Source organism: Populus trichocarpa, chromosome 17, assembly GCF_000002775.5.
Source record: "Populus trichocarpa isolate Nisqually-1 chromosome 17, P.trichocarpa_v4.1, whole genome shotgun sequence".
Lineage (NCBI taxonomy): Eukaryota > Viridiplantae > Streptophyta > Magnoliopsida > Malpighiales > Salicaceae > Populus > Populus trichocarpa.
The window spans coordinates 3,496,178-3,518,379 of record NC_037301.2 but is presented as its reverse complement, the minus strand read 5'-3'; the positions used below and the strand labels follow the sequence as shown (position 1 = coordinate 3,518,379).

Sequence of the window (22,202 nt, the reverse complement as noted above, 5' to 3'; positions counted from 1 at the left end):
CTTGAAAGCCATTAGAAGACTAGCAAGGTCTGCACATGCTACTAGAAGAGATCACTGAACTTCTATAGGAAGCCCCTTTTGTTTCTACTTCCTGAAACTTACTTTTTTTTTGTGCAATCTTGGACTTGTATGATTTATGGATCATGAGATTAACAACTATTTATGACAATGAAAGCATATGTTTTCTTACAGGGGACCTTGAGGTAGATGAGGATTGTGCTTTATCTTTAGCCTAATTTGCACTCATTCATTAGTATAGCTGCAAGTAGGTCACCAATCAAAACCAATAACTTTATAAAACATATAAAAAGATGAGCCATTACTTCATGCAGTATACTTTACCATAGTTAAGAGATCCGCCCAATTGTCAAATCGATTTAAGATTTGTTTACGAGATTAACCTAGATTAATTCAATTTTTAACCTTTTTATTTTAAAAATAAGTCCAATACAATATTATTTTAATAAAAAAAATGAGTTTTTCACTAACCTAACCCGGGTCAGCACCACGATGTCAAAACAACTATCTTAGAAGCTATAAATTGATCTAGCTAAGAATTGATGTTGCTTTTATTTACATTACACAATGATCGAAAACCTCGATCGTTTGTTTCTGCGTTTAAAAAGCATTTTTAAAAAAATTTAAAATTTTTTTATTTTTTTATTAACTTTAAATTAATATGTTTTTAGTGTTTTCAAATTATTTTGACATGCTGATGTCAAAAATGATTTTTAAAAAATAAAAAAACATCATTAAGATACATTTTGATACGAAAAATTATTTGAAAAGTAATTGCAATCACACTGTCAAACAAGTTCAAGCCTGCTGCGCGGCGCGGGGAATGAAACTAGTGAATACATTGTATAAATATAATAAAAACATGATACGAATTACGAGGATATCTACTACCATCCCTACATGTTATGTGCAAGACACCGGTCTTCCTAAAATAATCCCCACATTCAATATATTAGAAAACTGTTGCAATCATAGTTATAGAATCGAGTTGGATTGGTCAGTTCAATTGATGAACCAACCACCTAACCAATCTGATTTTGATAAAATACCAGACATGAAAATGAACTGAAAAGAACCGAAAAAACCAGCTATTTTTTTTATGGAAACGACGACCCTGGTGAACTAGCTGGTTTAGTCCTGTTAGTAAAAAAAAAAAAAAACTAAGCTCTAAAATAGGATAAAATACCTGATTCTTTCTGCCTCTTTTCTCAGTTTAGACTACCTTGCTGTCGTATGCCCTTTTCTTCTTAATTCTCCGTCAGTTCATTGCTCATCCGGGCTGTAATTTCTGTGGATTGGAACAGTTCTTCATTTGTTTCTCATTCTGGGTGTAAATTGTCTACTTCCAGGTATGGCTTCTTTGAGTTTTTTGTGTTGTTGTTGGTTGGTTTCTGTGTTTCATGTGCTAATTATTGGCTCCTCAGCAGCTGGCCTGCTATGTGTTTGATGCTGGGTCTACAAGGATGGATGAGCTTGGTGTTGTGATGTAGCATATAGCAAAGATAGAAACTATGGTTCTCGAGTTTTAAGGTTTATGGATTTAAGTTGTATAGAAATTTAAAGAATAAACTTTAATATTTTATAAAATATAAACAATAATTTGAATCATCTCATAAAAATAAATTAAATATCTTTATTTATATTAATTCTAAACTAGCCTAACTAATAAAGATATTTTATTTAAAATTCTTTATAAAAAAATGATCCATATTTAAAATTAGACTAATTAATAAAATTTGTCTAGCATTAAGATTTATAACCAGTAAAATTGTGAAAGTCTTAATTTAAATAAAAAAAATCCAAATATAATAAGATAAATAAATATAATCTTGAAATTTTAACCAATAGAAAATAAAGCATTTAAAATTCTGAATTAAAATTCCAACTCGATCAAATAATTAAATAATAAATTATTTTTATTTTAGTAGATTGGATTTGAACTCTTCTCAAACTTTTGGGAACCTAAAAAATCTTAATAATTAAGAAAATAATTCAATAAATATTATTATGCAAAAAATAAGAAAGAAAGTGCCCAACATCATGTTGATCGGTCGAGTGGCTTTATTCCTTGATCATCTGCGACTCAAGCGCACCTGAGAGGTGACTATGAACTCCGGCCGTCGTGAGTTACTGAGCTTCAGGGGAGAGTTCTCTCTAAGTCTGGAGGCTACCTCTTTACATGATAGGGACATTAGCATGCACATCCAATATCCTGGTTTTTGGCCTCTTCGAGATTTATGCAGGAACATATCACAATGTTTTAGCGAAGGATTAATCAGATCCATGCTTAAAGTGTCATTTTATGAAACTTAAATATGTTATTTAACGAATATTTATAAGTTAGGCAACTATAGCAATATAAAAATAATATCTCGAATTATATCATCAAGAACAATGACTAATATTATATATATAAAAAAAAATAGTTATAATCTTATTAGAAAGCAAAATAAAAACTAAATGGTGTTTAATAAAATAATACCTCGAATATATTCTGAATTAATATAATAATTTAGCATACAAACATAGCTAATATATATTTAATTAATTAAATTTAAAGAAACTAACTTTAAATTAAAAAGAAATAAAGGGGAAAACAGGCCAGGTGCCCAGCAAGCCCAGCCCATGAAGAATCAAAATAGGAATTTGGGCTTTGCAAGACATGCAAGTGTTTTCGGAAAGCAACGAGAAGGAATCAATTTTCATGGGGTAGTGGGCTGGGCCTACGTATCTCTCTTCCCTTACAATATTTGTACTAGCTAGATGGCCATGTCATGGGCTTTTCCTCGCACAAAAAAACAAATGTTCATGCCTAATCTTCTTGAATGATACAATATCTGCATTATAAGCCCCATTATCTCCTTAAGCAAAATCCTTGAGAACTGATAAACGATTAAGCACCCCTTCAACAATCAAAGTATCATTGACAATAAAGTTGTTTGATGGATTCTTGATATCAGACAATGATATGAAGCTCACCAGACCCCAATTATTCTCAGATGCACTGAACCACTTATGAACTGCCCAGAAAAATGGAAGATTAGTGACTGAAATAGGAACATGTTGGTCCCTATAAAAAGTAAAATAAATAAGCAAACTTGATTATACAAGAAGTATCCAGCAATTTTCATTTTTACTTAATTGTGTGCTTGAGAAGAAAAGGATTTGAAACCTTCCAAGAGCGAGATGGCAATGATTTTATTCGAACTGGTAACAAAATGTTCCCGTATCCTTGCATCTATCTCTCAATTTGCATGTCTCAATCCATAGAAACACGACTCTTTTTTATCCGAAGCCAATACATCATTACAAGTAAAATTGCACTGTTGATGCCTAGTTGTATAGAAAAGCTAGAATTTTCTTTTTTTGGCCTGATATAATGAACCAGATGGGAATAACTATCTCTCACCCACAACATGAAGGAACAAGAATTTCAGACTCCACAACCAATTTTTCAAGGTATTATAATTTCAGCCTCTATAACCAATTGTTCTAGTAAAGACTGACTGGGGGGTAGGGATAATAGGAAAAAGGAATATGAAGTGAGCTCACTGGTTTTCTCATGGTGATGGCTCTGGACTTGATCCTTAATGCGCAGTGTGAATTCCACAAACAGTTTCCATCCAGTATGAGATTTGGTGCAATCATCCAGTTCCAAAAATAAAGACAAGTATTTGCCCCTTTGCTTTATATGTCCCTTCGGAAAGAGCTTTAACTTCCTGAAATCAGAAGGAAGCAAAACATGAATCTAGATATTCAGGTTCCTGAATTGACACAAGAAAAAAAAAGTCCAAGGTTTAAAATTTATAGCATATATACCATTCATGTCCTCCAGCCAAATAAACTTTAGAGTAATAAAATTCTCCTGTCAATCCAGAGAAGTATTGAACCTCCCAAGTAAAAGTACCATCTGAAGGATCCTTAATCATGGAAAAACGTTCCCCTTTACCCTCACTTTTGATAACAAAAACCTCCGCTCCAAACACACAGGAATCACCAATCAAGTAACCATTTGATGCATTGTTAAAAATACTTAATGGAAGCATCTGGGGAAAACCCCATTTATTCTTTATGGCACAGAATCGCCTCAATCTCCCATCTAACATCAATAGAAGAGTAACTTGAATCAAATGGACATTCTACTAGAGAAAATTCTCAGCATACATAAAAAGGGCATACCTCCAAATGTCAAGTATTTGTCCTGAAGTTGATCATACACAAACAACTTGAAGATGGCATTGATTTCCCAACCAGCAGGGAAACCAGTGGTGTCTGCCATTACCAAATACAGAGATATGTAGCCATCTCCATTCCTGCTCTTGTCTCCATTAGGGTACAGAACCAATTTCCTGCGAACAATAAACAAAGCATAAGTGACTGAAAAGGCACAACTAGCATTGGTCGCGACTAACACATTGACTACATGTAGATGAATCTCGGGGAAGGCTATCCTTATCAAGGATGGCTGCAATTCTATGAGAATCCTGGCATCACAAAATTACCATGGTTTTATGATGAGGCACGCCCTGACAATACATTAGGAGACCTAAAAGTCTTAATAAACTACATCACTGGAGATACCCTCTCCTTCCCTAAATCCCTAAATCCCAGCTTCCATCTTAGGTGTATGAATGACATTCAATTGCAAATCACTTTGTACAGCATCACGTGACATTACAAGCTAAACTAGTTAGCACGCTCACACTATTTTGTTTTCTGTTTAATGATCCACGGAAACACAAAATCATGGAATAGCTCTCCTCCATCCTAAATCCCCCCTCCCTTTTTCCTTACTAGGTTTAACCCGAGACCTCTAAGAGGAAATCCAAAGTGTCAGCAGTTGGGGTTTACCCCTTGGGGGACTAAGTCTCACACTTTGATACATAGATGCAGTCTTTTTCTTGAAAATTACAGTACCACTCCGCCTTATAAAAAGAAAAACAAAAGGTAAGACGTTGAAACTCACCACTTGTAGCCGCTGGCTTCAAATTCACGAGATTCATATTGTTCCAAGTAAGAATTAGCAACCATATCGGAAAGCAACGAGAAGGAATCAATTGTCATGGAGTAGTGGGCTGGTGCTACATGTCTCTCTTCCCTTACAGTATCTGTATAAGCCATGAATATGGCATAAGAAATCGTGCACTTAACGAAAAAAATCAAGAAACAACAAACTTGTTCAAGATGGTTATCATAACCTACCAATAGCGACCTCCTCCATGGCTCCTTTTTCTTCTTCTGTAAGTTCCTTTTTCATCATTTCACGTCCCAACATAGACAGACAGAGGTTGAGTGTCCCGTTTACAAATACCTCGAATTCTCATTTATTGAAAAAAAAAGAAAAGAAAAAAGGAGGGGGGGTCTGGATGCCTCACTGCTCAGTGCTTTCCATGTTTAAAGCAAAATTCGAGGTACTTTTTGTGAATGGAGCCATAGGATATGCCGATATGGAGCTGTCACCAACAAAAAGCTACTGTACCACGTCTCAAATCCAATTTCTTTGCCAATATTATTTTAATATATTTCTCGGTAAAAATATCATTAAAATCAAACTCAGTCTAAAACAGGTACAAACTATATAATTTTGCCCTATTACAAAACCCTTTGTAGGTGAGGAGGAGGCCTCAGTGGTTTGCTTTTGCTTTTGCCTTGGTTTTAAAAATATTAAATTAATAATATTTTTAAATGTTTTTGATTAATTGATAACAAAAATAAATCTAAAAATAATTATTTTAATATATTTTAAATAAAAAAATATTTTAAAAAAGCATAATGAACTACAAAAACACACATATGTAACATATCCTTTCAATTTATAAATTGGACGTGGGTTTTTGAAAATGATTGGAAAAAATATTGAAAGTCTATTTGGAAATGTGGTTACAGTTATTTTTTAAAATGTTTTTACTCAGAAATGTATCAAATATTTTTTTTATTTTTTTATATCAGTGTATTAAAATGATCTAAAAACACTAAACAAATATTAATTTGAAGAAAAGAAAAAAATAAAAAAAATTTCAATTTTTTTCAAAAATACTTTTAAAAAATGCAAAAGGCAAATAAGATATGAGATGCAATTGAATCATTATCAACCTAACTCATGGGAGTATGAAATAAAGTTAACTAATACTCATGCATTGGTAGTCCGTTCAGAACAAATTTTGTAAATTGATCGGAATTGTAAATTTAGAAATTCTGTTATTAATTGATTTTTTTTTAATTTTTTTCTTGTTAAATTCAATTTTTTTTCTTGTTATTTTAATTCATTTTATTTTTATATATCACATTTTTATTTTATTCTTCTAAATATTTTTTCTTTGTTATGGATCTCTTTTTTCAAATTGGTTTTAGTTTTTTAATTTAGTTATTTAATATTGGCTTGGTTGAAAATTGAGCTTTGTAATATTTTTTAGTGTGGTGATCTTGTTTTTATATCCCGAGTCACATGTATAAAATGTTAACTTGAATTGATATTGCTCTTTTTTTCTTCTTCTTCTATTTTTACATCAATTTTCTTTTTCAATTTCATTTCTTTCAATATTGAGTTTATTAAAAATTAAACTTAATTTTTTTTTATTTGTTTTCTACAAGGATAACTTAGTCTCACAACTCGGATTGTAAATTTGTCATGCAAAATCAAATTGGCTCAGGCTTCTATATTATTTTATCTCATTTTATTCTTGTATCAAATTTAATTCTCATTATTTTAATTGTTTTTTTCTTTTTAGATCCATATTTCAGATTGATTTTTTTTTCTAATTTTTTCCTTTAACATTGAATTGTTTGAGAGTTGAACTTTATAAGTTTTTCGATCAACAATCTTTATCTCATTACCTGGATCGTGAATACAAAATATTAATATTAATCCGAATTGTCATTGGTCTTCTTTCTAATCTTTATTTTTCACAAAAAAAATATTTAAAATTTCATTCTTCAATACAAGATTTATTAAATATTCAACTTCTTTTTTTTTTTTAATTTGCTTTCTATAAGAATAGTCTACCCTCACAATCTGTGTTACAAGTTTACCTTGCTTAATTCAAATTGACTAAGAGCTTTTAAATCATTTTGTTTTATGTCAAATTTAGTTATTATTCTTTTAATTTTTTTTCTTTAGAACCAATTTTAATTTGTTTTTTTTTTTATTTTATTCTTTAATATTAAATTCTTAAGAATTGGCCTTTATATTTTTTTTTCCATGTACAGCCTCATAACCTATGTCAAAGGCATAAAAAGCTAACCTAGATTGCCATAAATATATTTTTTGTCATTTTTTTTAATCATATAATTAAATTAAATCATTTTATAACTCGGGTTTTCATAACCCAATTTTGGGTTATTCCCCAAAATTCACTTTTCTCTCAAAATAAAAATAAAAATAAAATAAAAATAAAGGCTGGCGATATGAAGAAAGCAGACAAGGAAGGATTCTAAAAAATACATAAAAAACAAGCTGTAATTTTAGAGGAAATTCAAGGCTTAACTATACCCCATTATGCTAAAAAATGAAAAAAAAATGCAAATTCAAGGTCAAATTAAAATGATATTGGATGAATTTGCATAAAAATTAAGTCCAAGGACATAATTAAATTTTTAATAGGCTAATTTGATTTAATCATGGGCCAAATTGAATTTTAATTATGTTTAAGAATTAATTTGGGTCCAATTGAAGGATTTAATTAAGTGCAAGGACTTAATTATACTTTAAATAGGTCAAATTAATTTTATTTGAGGCTTAATTGGTGAAAAATTAAGTTTGAGAACCTAATTTGGGTTTAATTGAGAAGATTAAAATTTTAAGATACCAAATTTAATTTTTTTCCAAGTTAATTGATTGAAATCATGGGAAAAATTGCAAGACAATTAAAGTTTTGGGGTCAATTAGGGGTTAAATTGACAAAAATCGCAGCCAATGACCAATCTGCAAAAGACGCCAAACCATAGAGGCTTAATTGAAAAATACCAGGGTGCAATTAAATCAAATTTAAAGAGGGAGGACTAAAATGAACTTTGGCCAAAAACAGAACTCTGGTATTGTTCATCTTCTTCTTCAATTTTCTCTGAAATGACAACTCAGGGTGGCTACTTTGCAGGTGCATTTAGTGCATCTAACGTCAATAAAAATTGACAAATCTTGCATGAAAATGATCTCCTGCAATTTATCTACAACTCCATATGGTTCGTTCAAGCTGAATGACAACCCATCGATGCCAGCCTAAAGAGGTCAACTCATTCAGCCTTTTCCTACAGATTTGACAACTCATGATGCCTACTTTGAACCAACGGTTGAGATCCTTCCCATCTGAATCAAGGGCTGAAATTTTTCCCCAGTGTAGACAAGATTGCCCTCTTCCACCGCCTATAAATAGAGGTGGATTTAAGGGTCCTAAAGAGGAGAAAATCGGATCCAAAGTCAGCCAAAAACCAGCCATTTTTCCCGGTTTCTGTAATTTTTCTTTCCTCTCCCTCTCTCTCCACCGTGGCCTTCGGCCACCACCATCCCTACCACCGTCGTTTCATCACCGTCTCCACTACTAGCGGTAGCCTGAACTCTTCACCAGCGGCAAAGCAGACACCGCCGGTCCCTCTCTCTCTCTCTCTCTCTCTCTTTCTCTCTCTCCTGTAGATTTTCTTCTCCTTCTTCCTTCCTGCTCTGCCACCTGCAAGCAGTGCCAACCACAAGCCTCACCACCGCACGTCGTCCTCCATGGTCAGACCACCATCGCGCCAGGTAGCTTTCTCCTCTTCCCTTTCTTCTTCTTCGTTTTCTCCATGTTGTTCACAACGTGAACAGTAGGCGTGAATTATAATCCACGTCCTATTGTTCACACATGAATAGTGGATGTGAATTATAATTCATGCCTACTATTCATGCAGTGAACATTGGGTCGGGCCGTTTCTGGCCCAGCCCAAATTTAGAATCCGGGTCTGGCCCGACCCCCCAAAAAAATGAAAATAAATTCAAGAACCCTTTCAAAAACTTTTGTGATTTTCTCGCATATTTTACCACCGATTTTGCATGATATCAGGTTTGTATATTTACACTATAAGATACAGACCCGGTGCTACAATACCTGGTTTTCTCCGAAACTTTTCTAAAAAAATTCAAAAAGATTCAAAAAATTTCAAAACTTTTAAATTAATTTCTTTTTTAAAAAAGAAAATATTTTGTTTTTATGCATACTGTTAAATCCTAAAAATTTCTCAAGCGTATTTTCATTAAAAAATTGCATCTTTCTCATGTTTTGAAAAAAAATGGATATCATAACTAATTTATGATTATCCATTAGGGTTTGACCAAAATATCAAAAACCTTTTTTCAATCTTCTTTTTAGGGTCCAGATGTAGACTTTAATATTTGTGAGGTGTAAAATTACACGATAAAGTACACTCCCAAGTATTAAAGATACAAGGTGTAAATAAATGTGATGCTAAAATTCAGACTTTAGAACGATTAGGATTTAATCCAATAAGGTAGAGGCTTTCTCATGAAGAGGGATCTACCTTAAACCATAGAAAAGACCAACAAATAGAAACCCGACTTAAAAAAAAAAATCAAACAACAATGCAGCTTACCTTAGGTAGGGTGCACTGAGGGTGACGTGTATTCTCCTTGTACAACCAGTCTCTTACCTAGACTCTCCCAGACCATAGATTCCTAGTGGCCATAATACTAGGTAGCGACTCCTGAACATTAGTCATAATTTTATGATTAAATCCAAAAACTCTTTCCAACACACACACGCACCTCACACAGGAGGCACGACAAAAGCCTTTGCCGTCACGGCGCAACCCCGCGACAGGATGGCGACTCCACTGGGGATAGCCTTGTCTGGTCGGACTAAGCTTTGCTGGTTTGATTGTTTGTCTTTTGTTGGTCTTTAATTTTAGCTCATATTTTTACTGCTTTAGTATGCATTTTAATTTTGCAAATAAAACTCAATTCTAGGTTAGGTGGAGAGTAGCGGTTTGCCTAATGACTTTCAGTCGGGGTTCAGATTCATGAAACATCCAACTATGAGTTGAGTGTTTACTCGGTAATGGTGGTCACACTGTACCCCAACCATTCCTTGTAAACCCCTATACTACATTCATGCAAGGTAGTTACTGGGCAGTTCATCGACCTTTCAAGACCAAGTAGAAAGCCTACCTATCATGTAATGACCTAGAACCTTCCTTTAGAACATGTACTCCTTACCCAATGTGCATATACATACATTTGCATCCACACACATACATCCATCCATTGTACATAACATACATACATGCACCAGGTTGCCCATTTCCAAGAAGAGTAAGAGTCTCTAAAAGCAAGCGTGGCTTGCCTTACTAGCTTACTCGAGCAAACATTTAGAAATGCCTCTGGTGAAGATCCTTCCAACCAGCTTGCCATTTTCATTCAGACAGCAACAATGGTTCAACCTTAAGAAATAATGAGTGAACATGGTCAAGAACCTCCACACAATCCATCCTTTATGCAATCAACAACACGGACACCAGCCCCTATTGTCATAGATGCATTTGCTAATGAGTCCCACAATACCAAGTCATCCAATGACATTGATCAAGATAAGATGGCAGCGCTGGAAGCCCGAATTAGAGCCATTAAAGGGGTAGACTTATATGATTTAGTACGAGCAGCAGAAATGTGTCTGGTCCCAAATGTGGTTGTCCCAAAAAAGTTTCTTGTTCCTGAATTCATCAAATACACTGGAACACAATGCCCCATAACTCATCTCAAATCCTACTGCAACAAAATGGCAGAAGTAGTACATGATGAAAAACTACTGATGCATTTTTTCCAGGATAACTTAAGTGGGGCAGCATTGAACTGGTATATGAGATTGAATAACACAAAGATCCGCAAATGAAAAGACTTGGTGGATGCTTTTGTGAAGCAATACAAGTACAACATGGACAGTACTCCCGATAGAGCTAGCTTGTCCAATTTAGAGAAAAGGGACAGAGAAAGCATAAGAGAGTATGCCCAAAGATGGAGAGATCTAGCTGCTCAAGTGCATCCATCACTTTTGGATAAAGAGATGATCATTCTATTTTCCAACACGCTCAAGGCACCATACTACGAGCATGTGATGGGCAGTTCAACCTAGCAATTTACTGATGCTGTTGTAGTAGGTGAGCGCATAGAGCAAGGAGTAAAGAGTGGTAGAATCTCTGCATCTGTGGAGAAAATAGGCTTCGAAGGTAAAAGAAAAGAGGTTGACCATGTTGAGGGTAGTTACAGAAGTAGAAAAAACCAATTCCAAAATTATCACTCTTCACCCCAAATCGCCAATATCAATCCCAACTCTTCTTTTCCTGCCAGAAAACCTGAGCCTCAAACCAAACACCAAAGAGTCCAGGAACAACTACCTCTATTATCGCTGCCCTTAAACGAGATGTACCAGAAACTGTTAAGCATCGGGCATATAGCTCTAAAACCCCTGACACCTCTGCAACCACCTTACCCTAATTGGTATAGGCCAAATCTCGCTTATGATTACCATGCTAGTGTTGTGAGACACAACATCCATACCTGCAGTGCCTTTAAAAAGAGGCTCATGCATTTGATTAAAGCTGGGTGGATAACATTTGAAGAAACTCCAAAAGTGAGTACGAACCCTCTACCCAATCATGCTTCAGGTAGTGAATCGGTGAACGCACTAGAGGTGGAAAACCTGGGAAACCTCAAAGCACCGATGGAAAGCGCAGGGTGTGAAGAAGGCAATGTATAGAGGATGAAGTTCTTCCACAGAATGGGAGGATGGAGCTTGCCCCTATTAAGTCCAAAATAATTGCCTCTATTTGATTATGCCTGTAAAGTTATTTTGATTTTGTCATATTTCAACCTGTTTTAGTCTTGTTGGCAATTTGGCTCATAATGCCACAAGACTTTCTCTGTCAAATAAGCATTTCTAGTTAATAAGATCATGTGTTTTCTTGTCTTCATGATGTGCCTTCATGCAAATAACATACTGAGCACACATTTTACTCACAAAACCACCGCACCAAGAATTCTTTGGTTATTTCTCTTTTTCCCAAAAAAAACAAGTATGACCTCGTGTTTTCATAAGGATTTTTGGGACATCAAAGTTTTAATACAAAACAGAAATCAAATTGGTGTTTGTTCTAACAAACATGTTCTAGAAATTCAAATGATATCTTAACACCTAAAACCTGAAGAACAACCCAAACACCATGAGATAACTTCAAAGCTAAGTTTTGGCTGCATGAATAATGATAAACCATTTTGCATCTTCGCATTAGGGAAAGCAAAGCTTGGTGATTCTGAATACATGCATTTGAAATGAAGAAAGGTCATCTTTGATAATCCTTTCACAATGTTAAAAATCCCATGCGGTTTTCTTTTGAGAAATAATCTTGGCTAGGATCACACCCTACACTGGGGGGCAAGAGCAAAAAAATCCTTAATGACTAAAAATGCTCAAACAACACTGGGGGGCATGAAAGAAAATTCTCAATGCTCAAAAGTGCCCAAACAAAGCTGGGGGGGCATGAAAGAGTTCAAAAAAAGTCAAAACAATTTGAGCGTGCCACAAAAATCACTAATATAATGATGCTCAAAACCAAAAGAAGAAAGCCCAAACCCATTATGGCACCATTTTGCAAATCAATTCCTAGGTCCAGAAATTCATGGACCATTTTGCAAATCCATTCTAAGGTCTAAAAAATCCATGAACCGAAAGAAGAGGATGGGAAAGAAGCACTAGTGATCCTTAGTCTTAAAGTCCCTTAAACACCTTTTGAGCCTATAAATATCCTTTTTCTTCATAACCAAGAGCCTAAGCTTACATGACGTGCCCAATCAAGCCCTTTATGATTAAAGGCAGGCACTCTAGATCGGTATGCATTGCTTTTCCATGTGAAACAAGTCATTATTCATGCAAGCAAAATGAATGCTTTGAAAACCAATTCTTTGAAACCCTCAAATTGAAGCTTGAACCGCTTTGACCAACAAATGATCACTTCACCTTTTTTACCAAAAGCAAAGCAAAAAATTTTCAACACTTATGCAAACATATCCATGAGAATCGCTTGAATTTCTCAAAACAAGTTTGTTTTAAACAAACATCAACATGATTTTTGTTCAAAACAACTTTGAAATTCCAAAAGTTCTTCATGAAAACAACTCCTTGTAAATAACCAAATCTTTTTCCACATAGCCTCATCCCCAAGGAAAACCCAAATTGAACACTTTGGACATAATCAAGCTGGGGGGCAATCCATCAGACACATAATAGGGTTGACTTCATTATTCCCTTTCTAAGAAAATAGGAGATATAGTGCAGAGCTGGCAAGCCTTCAGATAGAGGTTTGTGGGCAAAGAAGTATGATAATATCATACCCTTTCTAGAGGTCAAAATCATGAAATGTGACTCGAATAAGCAAGAGTGGAAAAGTTATCAAAGCTTACTATTAGAGACTCAAACTTTTGAGAAAGGAAAAACTCTATGAAGAAAAAGGGAACCTGTATTTCTCAGGTAAGTATACATGTATATTGATCATGATGCATTACTTTCATCCTTGACAAATCAGTGTCTCATTATCACCTCTTTTTGAGTGGGTTGTAAAGCCCTCATCATCTAGATAGTGTGCTTTCTAACCCTATCTTTCTTTTGAGCGGGTTGTTGAGCCCTTATCATCCACATAATACGCTTTCTAGCTTTATCTTCCTTTTAAGTGCGCCTTTGAGCCCTCAACCATCCCAGCTGGTGCGCCTTAGACTCTACCTTTTTCAAATACGTCTTTGAGCCCTCATCTTTCATGTAGTGTGTTTTCTAACCCTGCCTTTTTTCGAGCGCGCCTTCGAGCCCTCAACCATGTCAGATAGTGCGCTTTACAGCCCTACCTCTTTTCTTTTGAGTGTGCCTCTAAGCCCTCATCTCTCGGGTAATGCATTTACCAACCCTACCTCTTTCCCTTCAAGAGAGCCTTTAAGCTCTCTATCATCTTAGGTTTTGTGCTTTACATCCCTAACCTTTTTCTCTTTAAGTGTGCTTTAGAGCCCTTCACCATCTTAGCTAGTGCACTTTACAGCCCTACCTCTTTATCTTAGAATGCGTCTTTGAGCCCTCATCTCTCAAGTAGTGCGTTTTCCAACCCTACATTCTTTCGAGTGCGTTTTCAAGCCCTCACCCCTCAAATAGTGCGCTTTACAGCCCTACCTCTTTTCGAGTGCGCCTTTAAGCCCTCACCTCTTAGGTAATGCGTTTTCTAACCCTGCCTCCTTTCAAGTGTGCCTTAGAGCCCTCAACCACCTTAGGTAGTGCATTTTATAACCTTCCCTCTTCTCGAGTGCGACTTTGAGCCCTCACCCCTTGGATAATGCGTTTTCTAACCCTGCTTCCTTTCGAGTGCACCTTCGAGCCCTCACCCTTTGGATAGTGTGTTTTCTAACCATGCCTCCTTTCGAGTGCGTTTTCGAGCCCTCACCCCTCGGGTAGTGTGTTTTTTAACCCTACCTTCTTTTTTAGTGCGCCTTTGAGCCCTCATCTTTCGTGTAGTGCGTTTTCTAACCCTATCTCTTTTCGAGTGCGCCTTTCAGCCCTCGTTCCCTTTCGAGTCCTATCTTTTTTCGAATGCTCCTTTGAACTCTCATCTCTTGAATAGTACGCCTTTGAGCCTTATCATGTCGTCCCTTCACAACATTTGGTCTGGGTAGTCACCCATCACAAGCAGACCTCTCTGGAAACTCTTTTCATCTTCTATCTAGGCCGGTTGCCCATTACAATGAAACCATTTTGAGAAATCTTTGCATTTCTCACCACCTTATCATCTTCCGTTTGGGTCGGTTGCCCATTACATTGAAACCATTTTGAGAAATCCTTGTATTTCTCACCACCTCCAAAATCCTTCATCTAGGCTAGTGGCCTATTACAATGAAACCATTTTGAGAAATCCTTGCATTTCTCACCACCTCCAAAATCTTCCATCTAGGCCGATTGCCCATTATAATGAAACCATCATGAGAAATTTTCGCATTTATCACCATTTTGAAAAATCATTCGTATTTTTCACTTGAGCAGGTCACTCATTACAATGAGACCATTCTTGAAAAACCTTTGTATTTTTTACCTCTTTGAAAAATCTTTGAGTTTTTCATCTGGGCAGGTCGCCCGTTATAATAAGACCACTTCAAAAAAATCTGTGTATTTTTCATCACTTTGAAAATTCTTCTGACTTTCCACATGGGCAGGTCGCCCATTACAACAAGACCACTTTAAAAAAATCTTCGTATTTTTTCCCTCTTTGAAAAATCTTCGCGTTTTTCACTTGGACGGGTCACCCATTACAATGAGACTACCTTGAAAACTCTTTTTCATTTTTTCCTGGGTAGGTTACCCGTGACAATGCGACCTTTTCAAAATCTTTGAAAAACTTTTTTGTTTTTTTCCTCTGAGTGCGCTTCCTAACCTTCACTTCAAATACTTTTGGAAGGATTCATCATTTCTTGATATGGTGAGTCCGTTATCTCTCTTTCCTTTTCTTATTTACAAAGCTTACTATTTTAAGTCTCTTACGAGACTTTCTATCGTAAGCATTGTAAAGAGAGGGGCAACTGTCATAATCCAATTCTGGGTTATTCCCCAAAATTCACTTTTTTCTCAAAATAAAAATAAAAAATAAAATAAAGGCTGGCGATGCGAAGAAAGTAGACAGGGGAGGATTCTAAAAAATACATAAAAACCAAGCTGTAATTTTGGAGGAAATTCAAGGTCTAATTGTACCCCATTATGCTAAAAAATGAAGAAAAAAAATGCAAATTCAAGGTCAAATTAAATAAATATCGGATGAATTTTTTTAATAGGTCAATTTAATTTAATCATGGGCCAAATTGAATTTTAATTATGTTTAATAATTAATTTGGGTTCGATTGAAGGATTTAATTAAGTGCAAGGACTTAATTAAACTTTAAATGGGTCAAATTAATTTTATTTAGGGCTTAATTGGTGAAAAATTTAGTTTAGGAACATAATTTGGGTTTAATTGAGAAAATTGGAATTTTAAGAGACCAAATTTAATTTTTTTCCAAGTTAATTGATTGAAATCAGGGGCAAAATTGCAAAAAAATGAAGTTTTGTGGTCAATTAGGGGTTAAATTGACAAGATTCGTAGTCAAGGATCAATTTGCAAAAGATGCCAAACCATAGAAGCTTAATTGACAAAAACTAGGGTGCAATTAAATCAAATTTAAAGAGGGAGAACTAAAATAAACTTTGACAAAAAACAGAACTCTGGTACTGTTCATCTTCTTCTTCAATTTTCTCTGAAATGAAAACTCAGGGAAGCTACTTTGCGGGTGCATTTAATGCATCTAACATCAATAAAATTTGACAAATCTTACACGAAAAAAAACACATGCAATTTATCTACAACCCCATATGTTTCCCATATCGACCATATTTAAGGGTCTTAAAGAGGAACATTGCCTTTTAGGTTACAAAAAAACAAAAAAAACTCAAACTGGTGAGTCAAGGTGAAACAAGGGCCACCTATCTTCTTGAATGATACAATATCTGCATAATAAGCCCCATTATCTCCTTAAGCAAGATCCTTGAGAACTGATAAACGATGAAGTACCCCTTCAACAATCAATGTATCATTGACAATAAAGTTCTTTAATGGATTCTTGATATCAGTCAATGATATGAAGCTCACCCAACCCAAATCATTCTCGGATCCATTGAACCAGTGATGAACTGCCCAGAAAAATGGAAGATTAGTGACTGAAATAGGAACATATAGGTCCCTATAAAAAGTAAAATAAATAAGCAAACTTAATTATACAAGAACTATTCAGCAATTTTCATTTTTACTTAATTGTGTGCTTGAGAAGAAAAGGATTCGAAACCTTCCAAGAGCGAGATGGCAATGATTTCATTGGAAGTGGTAACAAAATGTTCCTTGCATCATACATGTAAAATCCCCTGCAGTTGCACTGTTGATGCCTAGTTGTATAGAAAAGCTAGATTTTTCCTTTTTTTGGCCTGATATAATGAACCAGATGGGAATAACTATCTCTCACCCAGAACATGAAGGAACAAGAATTTCAGACTCCACAACCAATTGTTCAAGGTACTATAATTTCAGCCTCTCTAACCAATTGTTCTAGTAAAGACTGACTGCGGGGTAGGGATAATAGGAAAAAAGGAATATGAAGTGAACTCACAGGTTTTCTCACGGTGTTGGCTCTGGACTTGATCCTTAATGCGCAGTGTGAATTCCACAAACAGTTTCCATCCAGTATGATAGTTGGTGCAATCATCCAGTTCCACAAATAAAGACAAGTATTTGCCCCTTTGCTTTATATGTCCATTCGGAAAGAGCTTTAACTTCCTGAAATCAGAAGGAAGGAAAACATGAATCTAGATATTCAGGTTCCTGAATTGACACAAGAAAAAAAAAGTCCAAGGTTTAAAATTTATAGCATATACCATTCATGTCCTCCAGCCAAATAAACTTGAGAGTAATAAAATTCTCCTGTCAATCCAGAGAAGTATTGAACCTCCCAAGTAAAAGTACCGTCTGAAGGATCCTTAATCATGGAAAAATGTTCCCCTTTACCTTCACTTTTGACAACAAAAACTTCCGCTCCAAATACACAGGAATCACCAATCAAGTAACCATTTGATGCATTGTTAAAAGTACTTAATGGAAGCATCTGGGGAAAACCCCATTTATTCATTATGGCACAGAATCGCCTCAATCTCCCATCTAACATCAATAGAAGAGTAACCTGAATCAAATGGACATTCTACTAGAGAAAATTCTCAGCATACATAAAAAGGGCATACCTCCAATTGTCAAGTATTTGTCCTGAAGTTGATCATACACGAACAACTTGAAGATGGCATTGATTTCCCAACCAGGAGGAAAACCAGTGGTGTCTGCAATTACCAAATACAGAGATATGTAGCCATCTCCATTCCTGCTCTTGTCTCCATTAGGGTACAGAACCAATTTCCTGCGAACAATAAACAAAGCATAAGTGACTGAGAAGGCACAACCCTTTCCATCCGACACAGGAAAGCAAGTTCCCTAGCATTACCAGCTGAACTAGTTAGCACGCTCACATTATTTTGTTTTCTGTTTAATGATCCACGGAAACACCAATCATGGAATAGCTCTCCTCCATCCTAAACCCCCCCCCTCCCTTTTTCCTTACTAGGTTTTAAACCGAGACCTCTATGAGGAAATCCCATGTGTCAACAGTTGGGGTTTACCCCTTGGGGGACTAAGTCTCACATTTTGATACATAGACGCAGTCTTTTACAGTACCACTCCACCTTATAAAAAAAAAAATTGGACGAAGAGATTTGTTCTTTCTGTGATCTCAGGTTCGAGTCATGTGGTTGCTCATATGATAGTCACTGGAGGCTTACATGATCTTTAACTTCAGGGCCCGTGAGATTAGTCGAGGTGCGCGCAAGCTGGCCCGGACACCCACGTTAAACTAAAAAAAAAAACAAAAAGTAACACGTTGTAACTCACCACTTGTAGCCGCTGGCATCAAATTCACGAGATTCATATTGCTCCAAGTAAGAATTAGCAACCATATCGGAAAGCAACGAGAAGGAATCAATTTTCATGGAGTAGTGGGCTGGTGCTACATGTCTCTCTTCCCTTACAGTATCTGTATAAGCCATGAATATGGCATAAGAAATCGTGCACTTAACGAAAAAAATCAAGAAACAACAAACTTGTTCAAGATGGTTATCATAACCTCCCAAGAGCGACCTTCTCCATGGCTCCTAGGTTCCTTTTTCATCATTTCACGTCCCCAGCATAGAAAGACAGAGATTGAGTGTCCCGTTTACAAAGCAATTCGAGGTACTTTTTGTGAATGGAGCAATAGGATATGGAGCTGTCACCAACAAAAAGCTACTGTACCACGTCTCGAATCCAATTTCTTTGGCTGGACCAATAGCACATTTGTTTTTACTTTTTAAAAATGTTTTCGAAAAATTAATTTTTTTTAATTATTTTTTATTGTTTTAATGTTGATGTTAAAATAAATTTAAAAAAAAATAAAAAATATATATTATTTTAATACATTTCCGAGTAAAAAACACTTTTAAAAGTAATCATTACCACACTTCCAAACACTCTCGAAGAGATTTTGATAATACCGTTGAAATGTTGTTTGCTCAATTTAAATATTTTTGTATTTAAAATTAATTTTTATATATTTTTAGATTGTTTTAATATGCTGATTTCATAAATAAGTTTTTTTAAAAAAAAATATTATTTTAATACATTTTCTAATAAAAATCAATTTAAAATTTAACTTTTATCATACTCTTAAACAGATCCAAACCAAATAGTTTTACCCTATTACAAAACCCTTTATAGGTGAGGAGGCCTAAATAGGTTGATTTTGCTTTTGCGGTCGGAATTTTATTTTAATATATTTTAAAAATATATTTGATTTTAAAAATATTAAAATTAATAATTTTATTATTATTGTTGTTGATATATTGATTTTAAAAAAATCTAAAATAAATTATTTTAATATATTTTTAAATAAAAACATTTAAAAAAAAACATTATTCACCACAACATAACCAAAACATACATGTTTTCCAAACCTTCTTATGATATGTAACATATCATTTCAATTATTATTTTTCCTTTTTATTTATTTTTAATAAATTGGACATGGGTTTGAAAATGATCGGAGAGGAGATTGAGATGCAATTGAATCATTACGAACCTAACTCATGGGAGTATGAAATAAAGCTAACTAATTCTCATGCATTGCTAGTCCGTTCAGCACAAATTCTGTAAATTGAGCTATGATAATTCTTCAGGGAAGCCAAAACTAATATAATTTTTTTTTATGAGGGGTGAAAATTTAATATTTTTTTATTATTTAGAGACCACACATTTTAACTATGCATGCAACCTTATAAATATTTAAATTTTTTAGGGGTATTTTGGTTTAACTAAGATTTAATTTATAGTTTATTTTATTAATTATAACTCATATTATATTCATTATTTAAAATAAAAGGTTTTCATATTTTTTCCTCAAACATAATTTTTATTTAAAATACTGTCATAACAATAGAAAAATAAATTTTGGTTTTTGAATTATAATTAAATACTAGATTATTGATTGGGGTGCGTTTCCATGTGAGTCAAATTAAGAAGTTTTGAACATAAAAATAAAATAAAATTAAAGGTTGTTATCATCAGCAAGAAATTTTTTATTATTATAAACTCAAGATATCAGCAGTGATTTTTTATCAAAATTCTTTTTAACATTTATTGACATGTAGCATTTTAATTGTGAACTCAAGATCTTTGTCTCCTATTATCAACTTGCTTTAACAACTTTTTTAACATTAATTTTTAAAAAATAACAATATAATAATTTTAATATGAGTTTATTAAAAAATATAAGATCAATCCAACGCTTGCATATTATTATGGGAAACAAAAAATTTTACGGTGTTATTGAACTTAGTCTGGTATGTTAACCTAGAAACATCTCAACTTGGCTTCTTGTTTTTTTTTAATTTTAAATTAAATCTTGTAGAGGTTAACTCTATGTGATTCGGTAGATTTTATAGGTCTAAAGGCGACTCGAACAATCCAATCAAAACCAGGTTAACTTAAAAACTCAAGATGCAATTGTTTTTTTAATATTGAGACAATAACATCTTGTATCGACCCAAGCAATTTAGGTTAACCCGTCAAATTCTTGCTCTTTATCATGGATCTGGTTGAGTCTAATAATATTTTAGAACTAGTTTTTAAACTCTCACATTAAAGTCTCCAAATAAATTTAAAACCTCCGTAAACCAATTTCTCAATCCCAAAACACCTTGAAATTAATCAAAAAAATTTTTAAAACTGAAATAAAAAATTCTTTCACAATGTTAATAAACTTTTTTTTTCTAAAAATAAAAATAATTAAGCTGTACAATAAAATACAAGTTTTTTTTTTTTTTTGCAAACTTGAATGGGTAGATATTGAGAATTTTATGTATAAGTTACTCAATGAATAATAATCCTAAATTTTAAAAAATGTGGTAATTATAGATATGGCAAGCTAGATCCTTTAAAATATATTATATAAGAAAATATATATTTTAAAGTATAAGACTTGAACCAATTTAAGATAAAACAAATTTCTCAAAACATAGCTTTAATTTGTTTTTAGTCCATTTTCATCTTATTATTATTATTATTATTTTGAAAAGAACATAAAAAATAATTATTTTAGAAGTTAAAATCATAGTTACTTTGACATGTATTTGACAAGGACATATTACCAACTCTACAAGTATACGTTAACATGAAAGAACAAAGAAATTTCCACTTCTCTTCACGTTTGGGTTCAATGAATCGAGCATCTTAATAATTATAATAATAAATAAATAAATAAAAGATTTTTTTTATGTCTTTACAGTGATTTTAACATGTTTATTATTATGGTGTAAAATATTTTTTATTTAAAAATTTATTAAAATATTTTATTTTTAATATTAGTACATCAAAATTATTGAAAAATACTAAACAAATTAATTTAATATTTTTTTAAAAAAACACATTTTAAAAAATCATCTAAAAGATCTTCTTGTATGTATGGTAGATGTTGTTTTTTAAAGTATTATTTTTTAAAAATATATCAGATTTATTTTTTCTATTTTTTGACATCAACCTATCAAAATAATAAAAAATATTAAAATATATTAATTTAAAACTTTTTTAAAAAATAATTTTTTAAAAAAACATAATTTAACATTAAAAAAAAACAGAAGATATGGTAATCATAAACGGTACTTCAGTCCACAACTGTGGGACTCCACCATCTCTTAAAAAATCATCTAGTCTTGTCCACACTTGATGAAAGAACAGAGAAATTTCCCTCCTCTACAATGATTCAAGCCTCTTATTAATAATAATAATAATAATAATCATAATAATAAAAGGTTTTCATGTCCTTATAAATAAAAATAAATTTTAATAAATAAATAAAATATTATTTTAATATATTTTTAAATAAAAAATATTTTAAAAAACAATTATTCCTTTCATAAGTTGTTGACGTGAAGCCACCGGACTAGCAAGTCCTTGTCCATATACAAAAATGATACTTATCAGAGTGCCTTAATTAGATGAGTGTGCATATCCACATCCAAATCATTCAGCTC

The 22,202-nt window shown here is 33.6% G+C and overlaps 1 protein-coding gene and 1 long non-coding RNA gene across 5 annotated transcripts; one reads left to right on the top strand and one right to left on the bottom strand.

Moving 5' to 3' along the window:
- The first annotated feature begins 908 nt into the window (after window positions 1-908).
- Window positions 909-1,626, top strand: LOC112324707 (uncharacterized). The gene is made up of 2 exons (XR_002978704.2): window positions 909-1,367; window positions 1,446-1,626. It is a non-coding gene; the product is annotated as an uncharacterized LOC112324707 (long non-coding RNA).
- Window positions 1,627-2,484: 858 nt separating this feature from the next.
- LOC7496602 (MATH domain and coiled-coil domain-containing protein At3g58400) lies at window positions 2,485-18,886 on the bottom strand. 4 transcript variants are annotated; one of them, XM_052448777.1, is made up of 6 exons: window positions 18,764-18,886; window positions 18,532-18,673; window positions 4,198-4,367; window positions 3,838-4,117; window positions 3,571-3,737; window positions 2,485-3,038 (listed from the first exon to the last, which is right to left on the bottom strand). In XM_052448777.1, the coding sequence occupies exons 2-6, from the start codon at window positions 18,627-18,629 to the stop codon at window positions 2,881-2,883; spliced, it is 873 nt and encodes a 290-aa protein (XP_052304737.1). In that variant the 5' UTR covers window positions 18,630-18,673; window positions 18,764-18,886; the 3' UTR covers window positions 2,485-2,880. The 4 variants fall into 4 exon arrangements, with proteins under 4 accessions (XP_052304737.1, XP_002323743.4, XP_052304736.1 ...); XM_002323707.4 differs by lacking the exons at window positions 18,532-18,673; window positions 18,764-18,886 and adding exons at window positions 4,985-5,126; window positions 5,221-5,407; XM_052448775.1 differs by lacking the exons at window positions 2,485-3,038; window positions 3,571-3,737; window positions 3,838-4,117; window positions 4,198-4,367 and adding exons at window positions 16,381-16,739; window positions 17,210-17,376; window positions 17,475-17,754; window positions 17,835-18,004 and having other exon boundaries at window positions 18,532-18,674; window positions 18,769-18,865.
- Window positions 18,887-22,202: the final 3,316 nt, after the last annotated feature.

What these genes read in the sequence shown, in the direction of transcription:
- LOC7496602 (XM_002323707.4), bottom strand. Translation starts at nt 5,293, where the DNA reads ATGTTGGGACGTGAAATGATGAAAAAGGAACTTACAGAAGAAGAAAAA. An exon ending in CAAATACTTGACATTTGGAG is followed by an intron (nt 4,118 to 4,197) that starts GTATGCCCTTTT and finishes TATTGATGTTAG; the next exon opens with ATGGGAGATTGAGGCGATTC. An exon ending in TTGGCTGGAGGACATGAATG is followed by an intron (nt 3,738 to 3,837) that starts GTATATATGCTA and finishes TTCTGATTTCAG; the next exon opens with GAAGTTAAAGCTCTTTCCGA.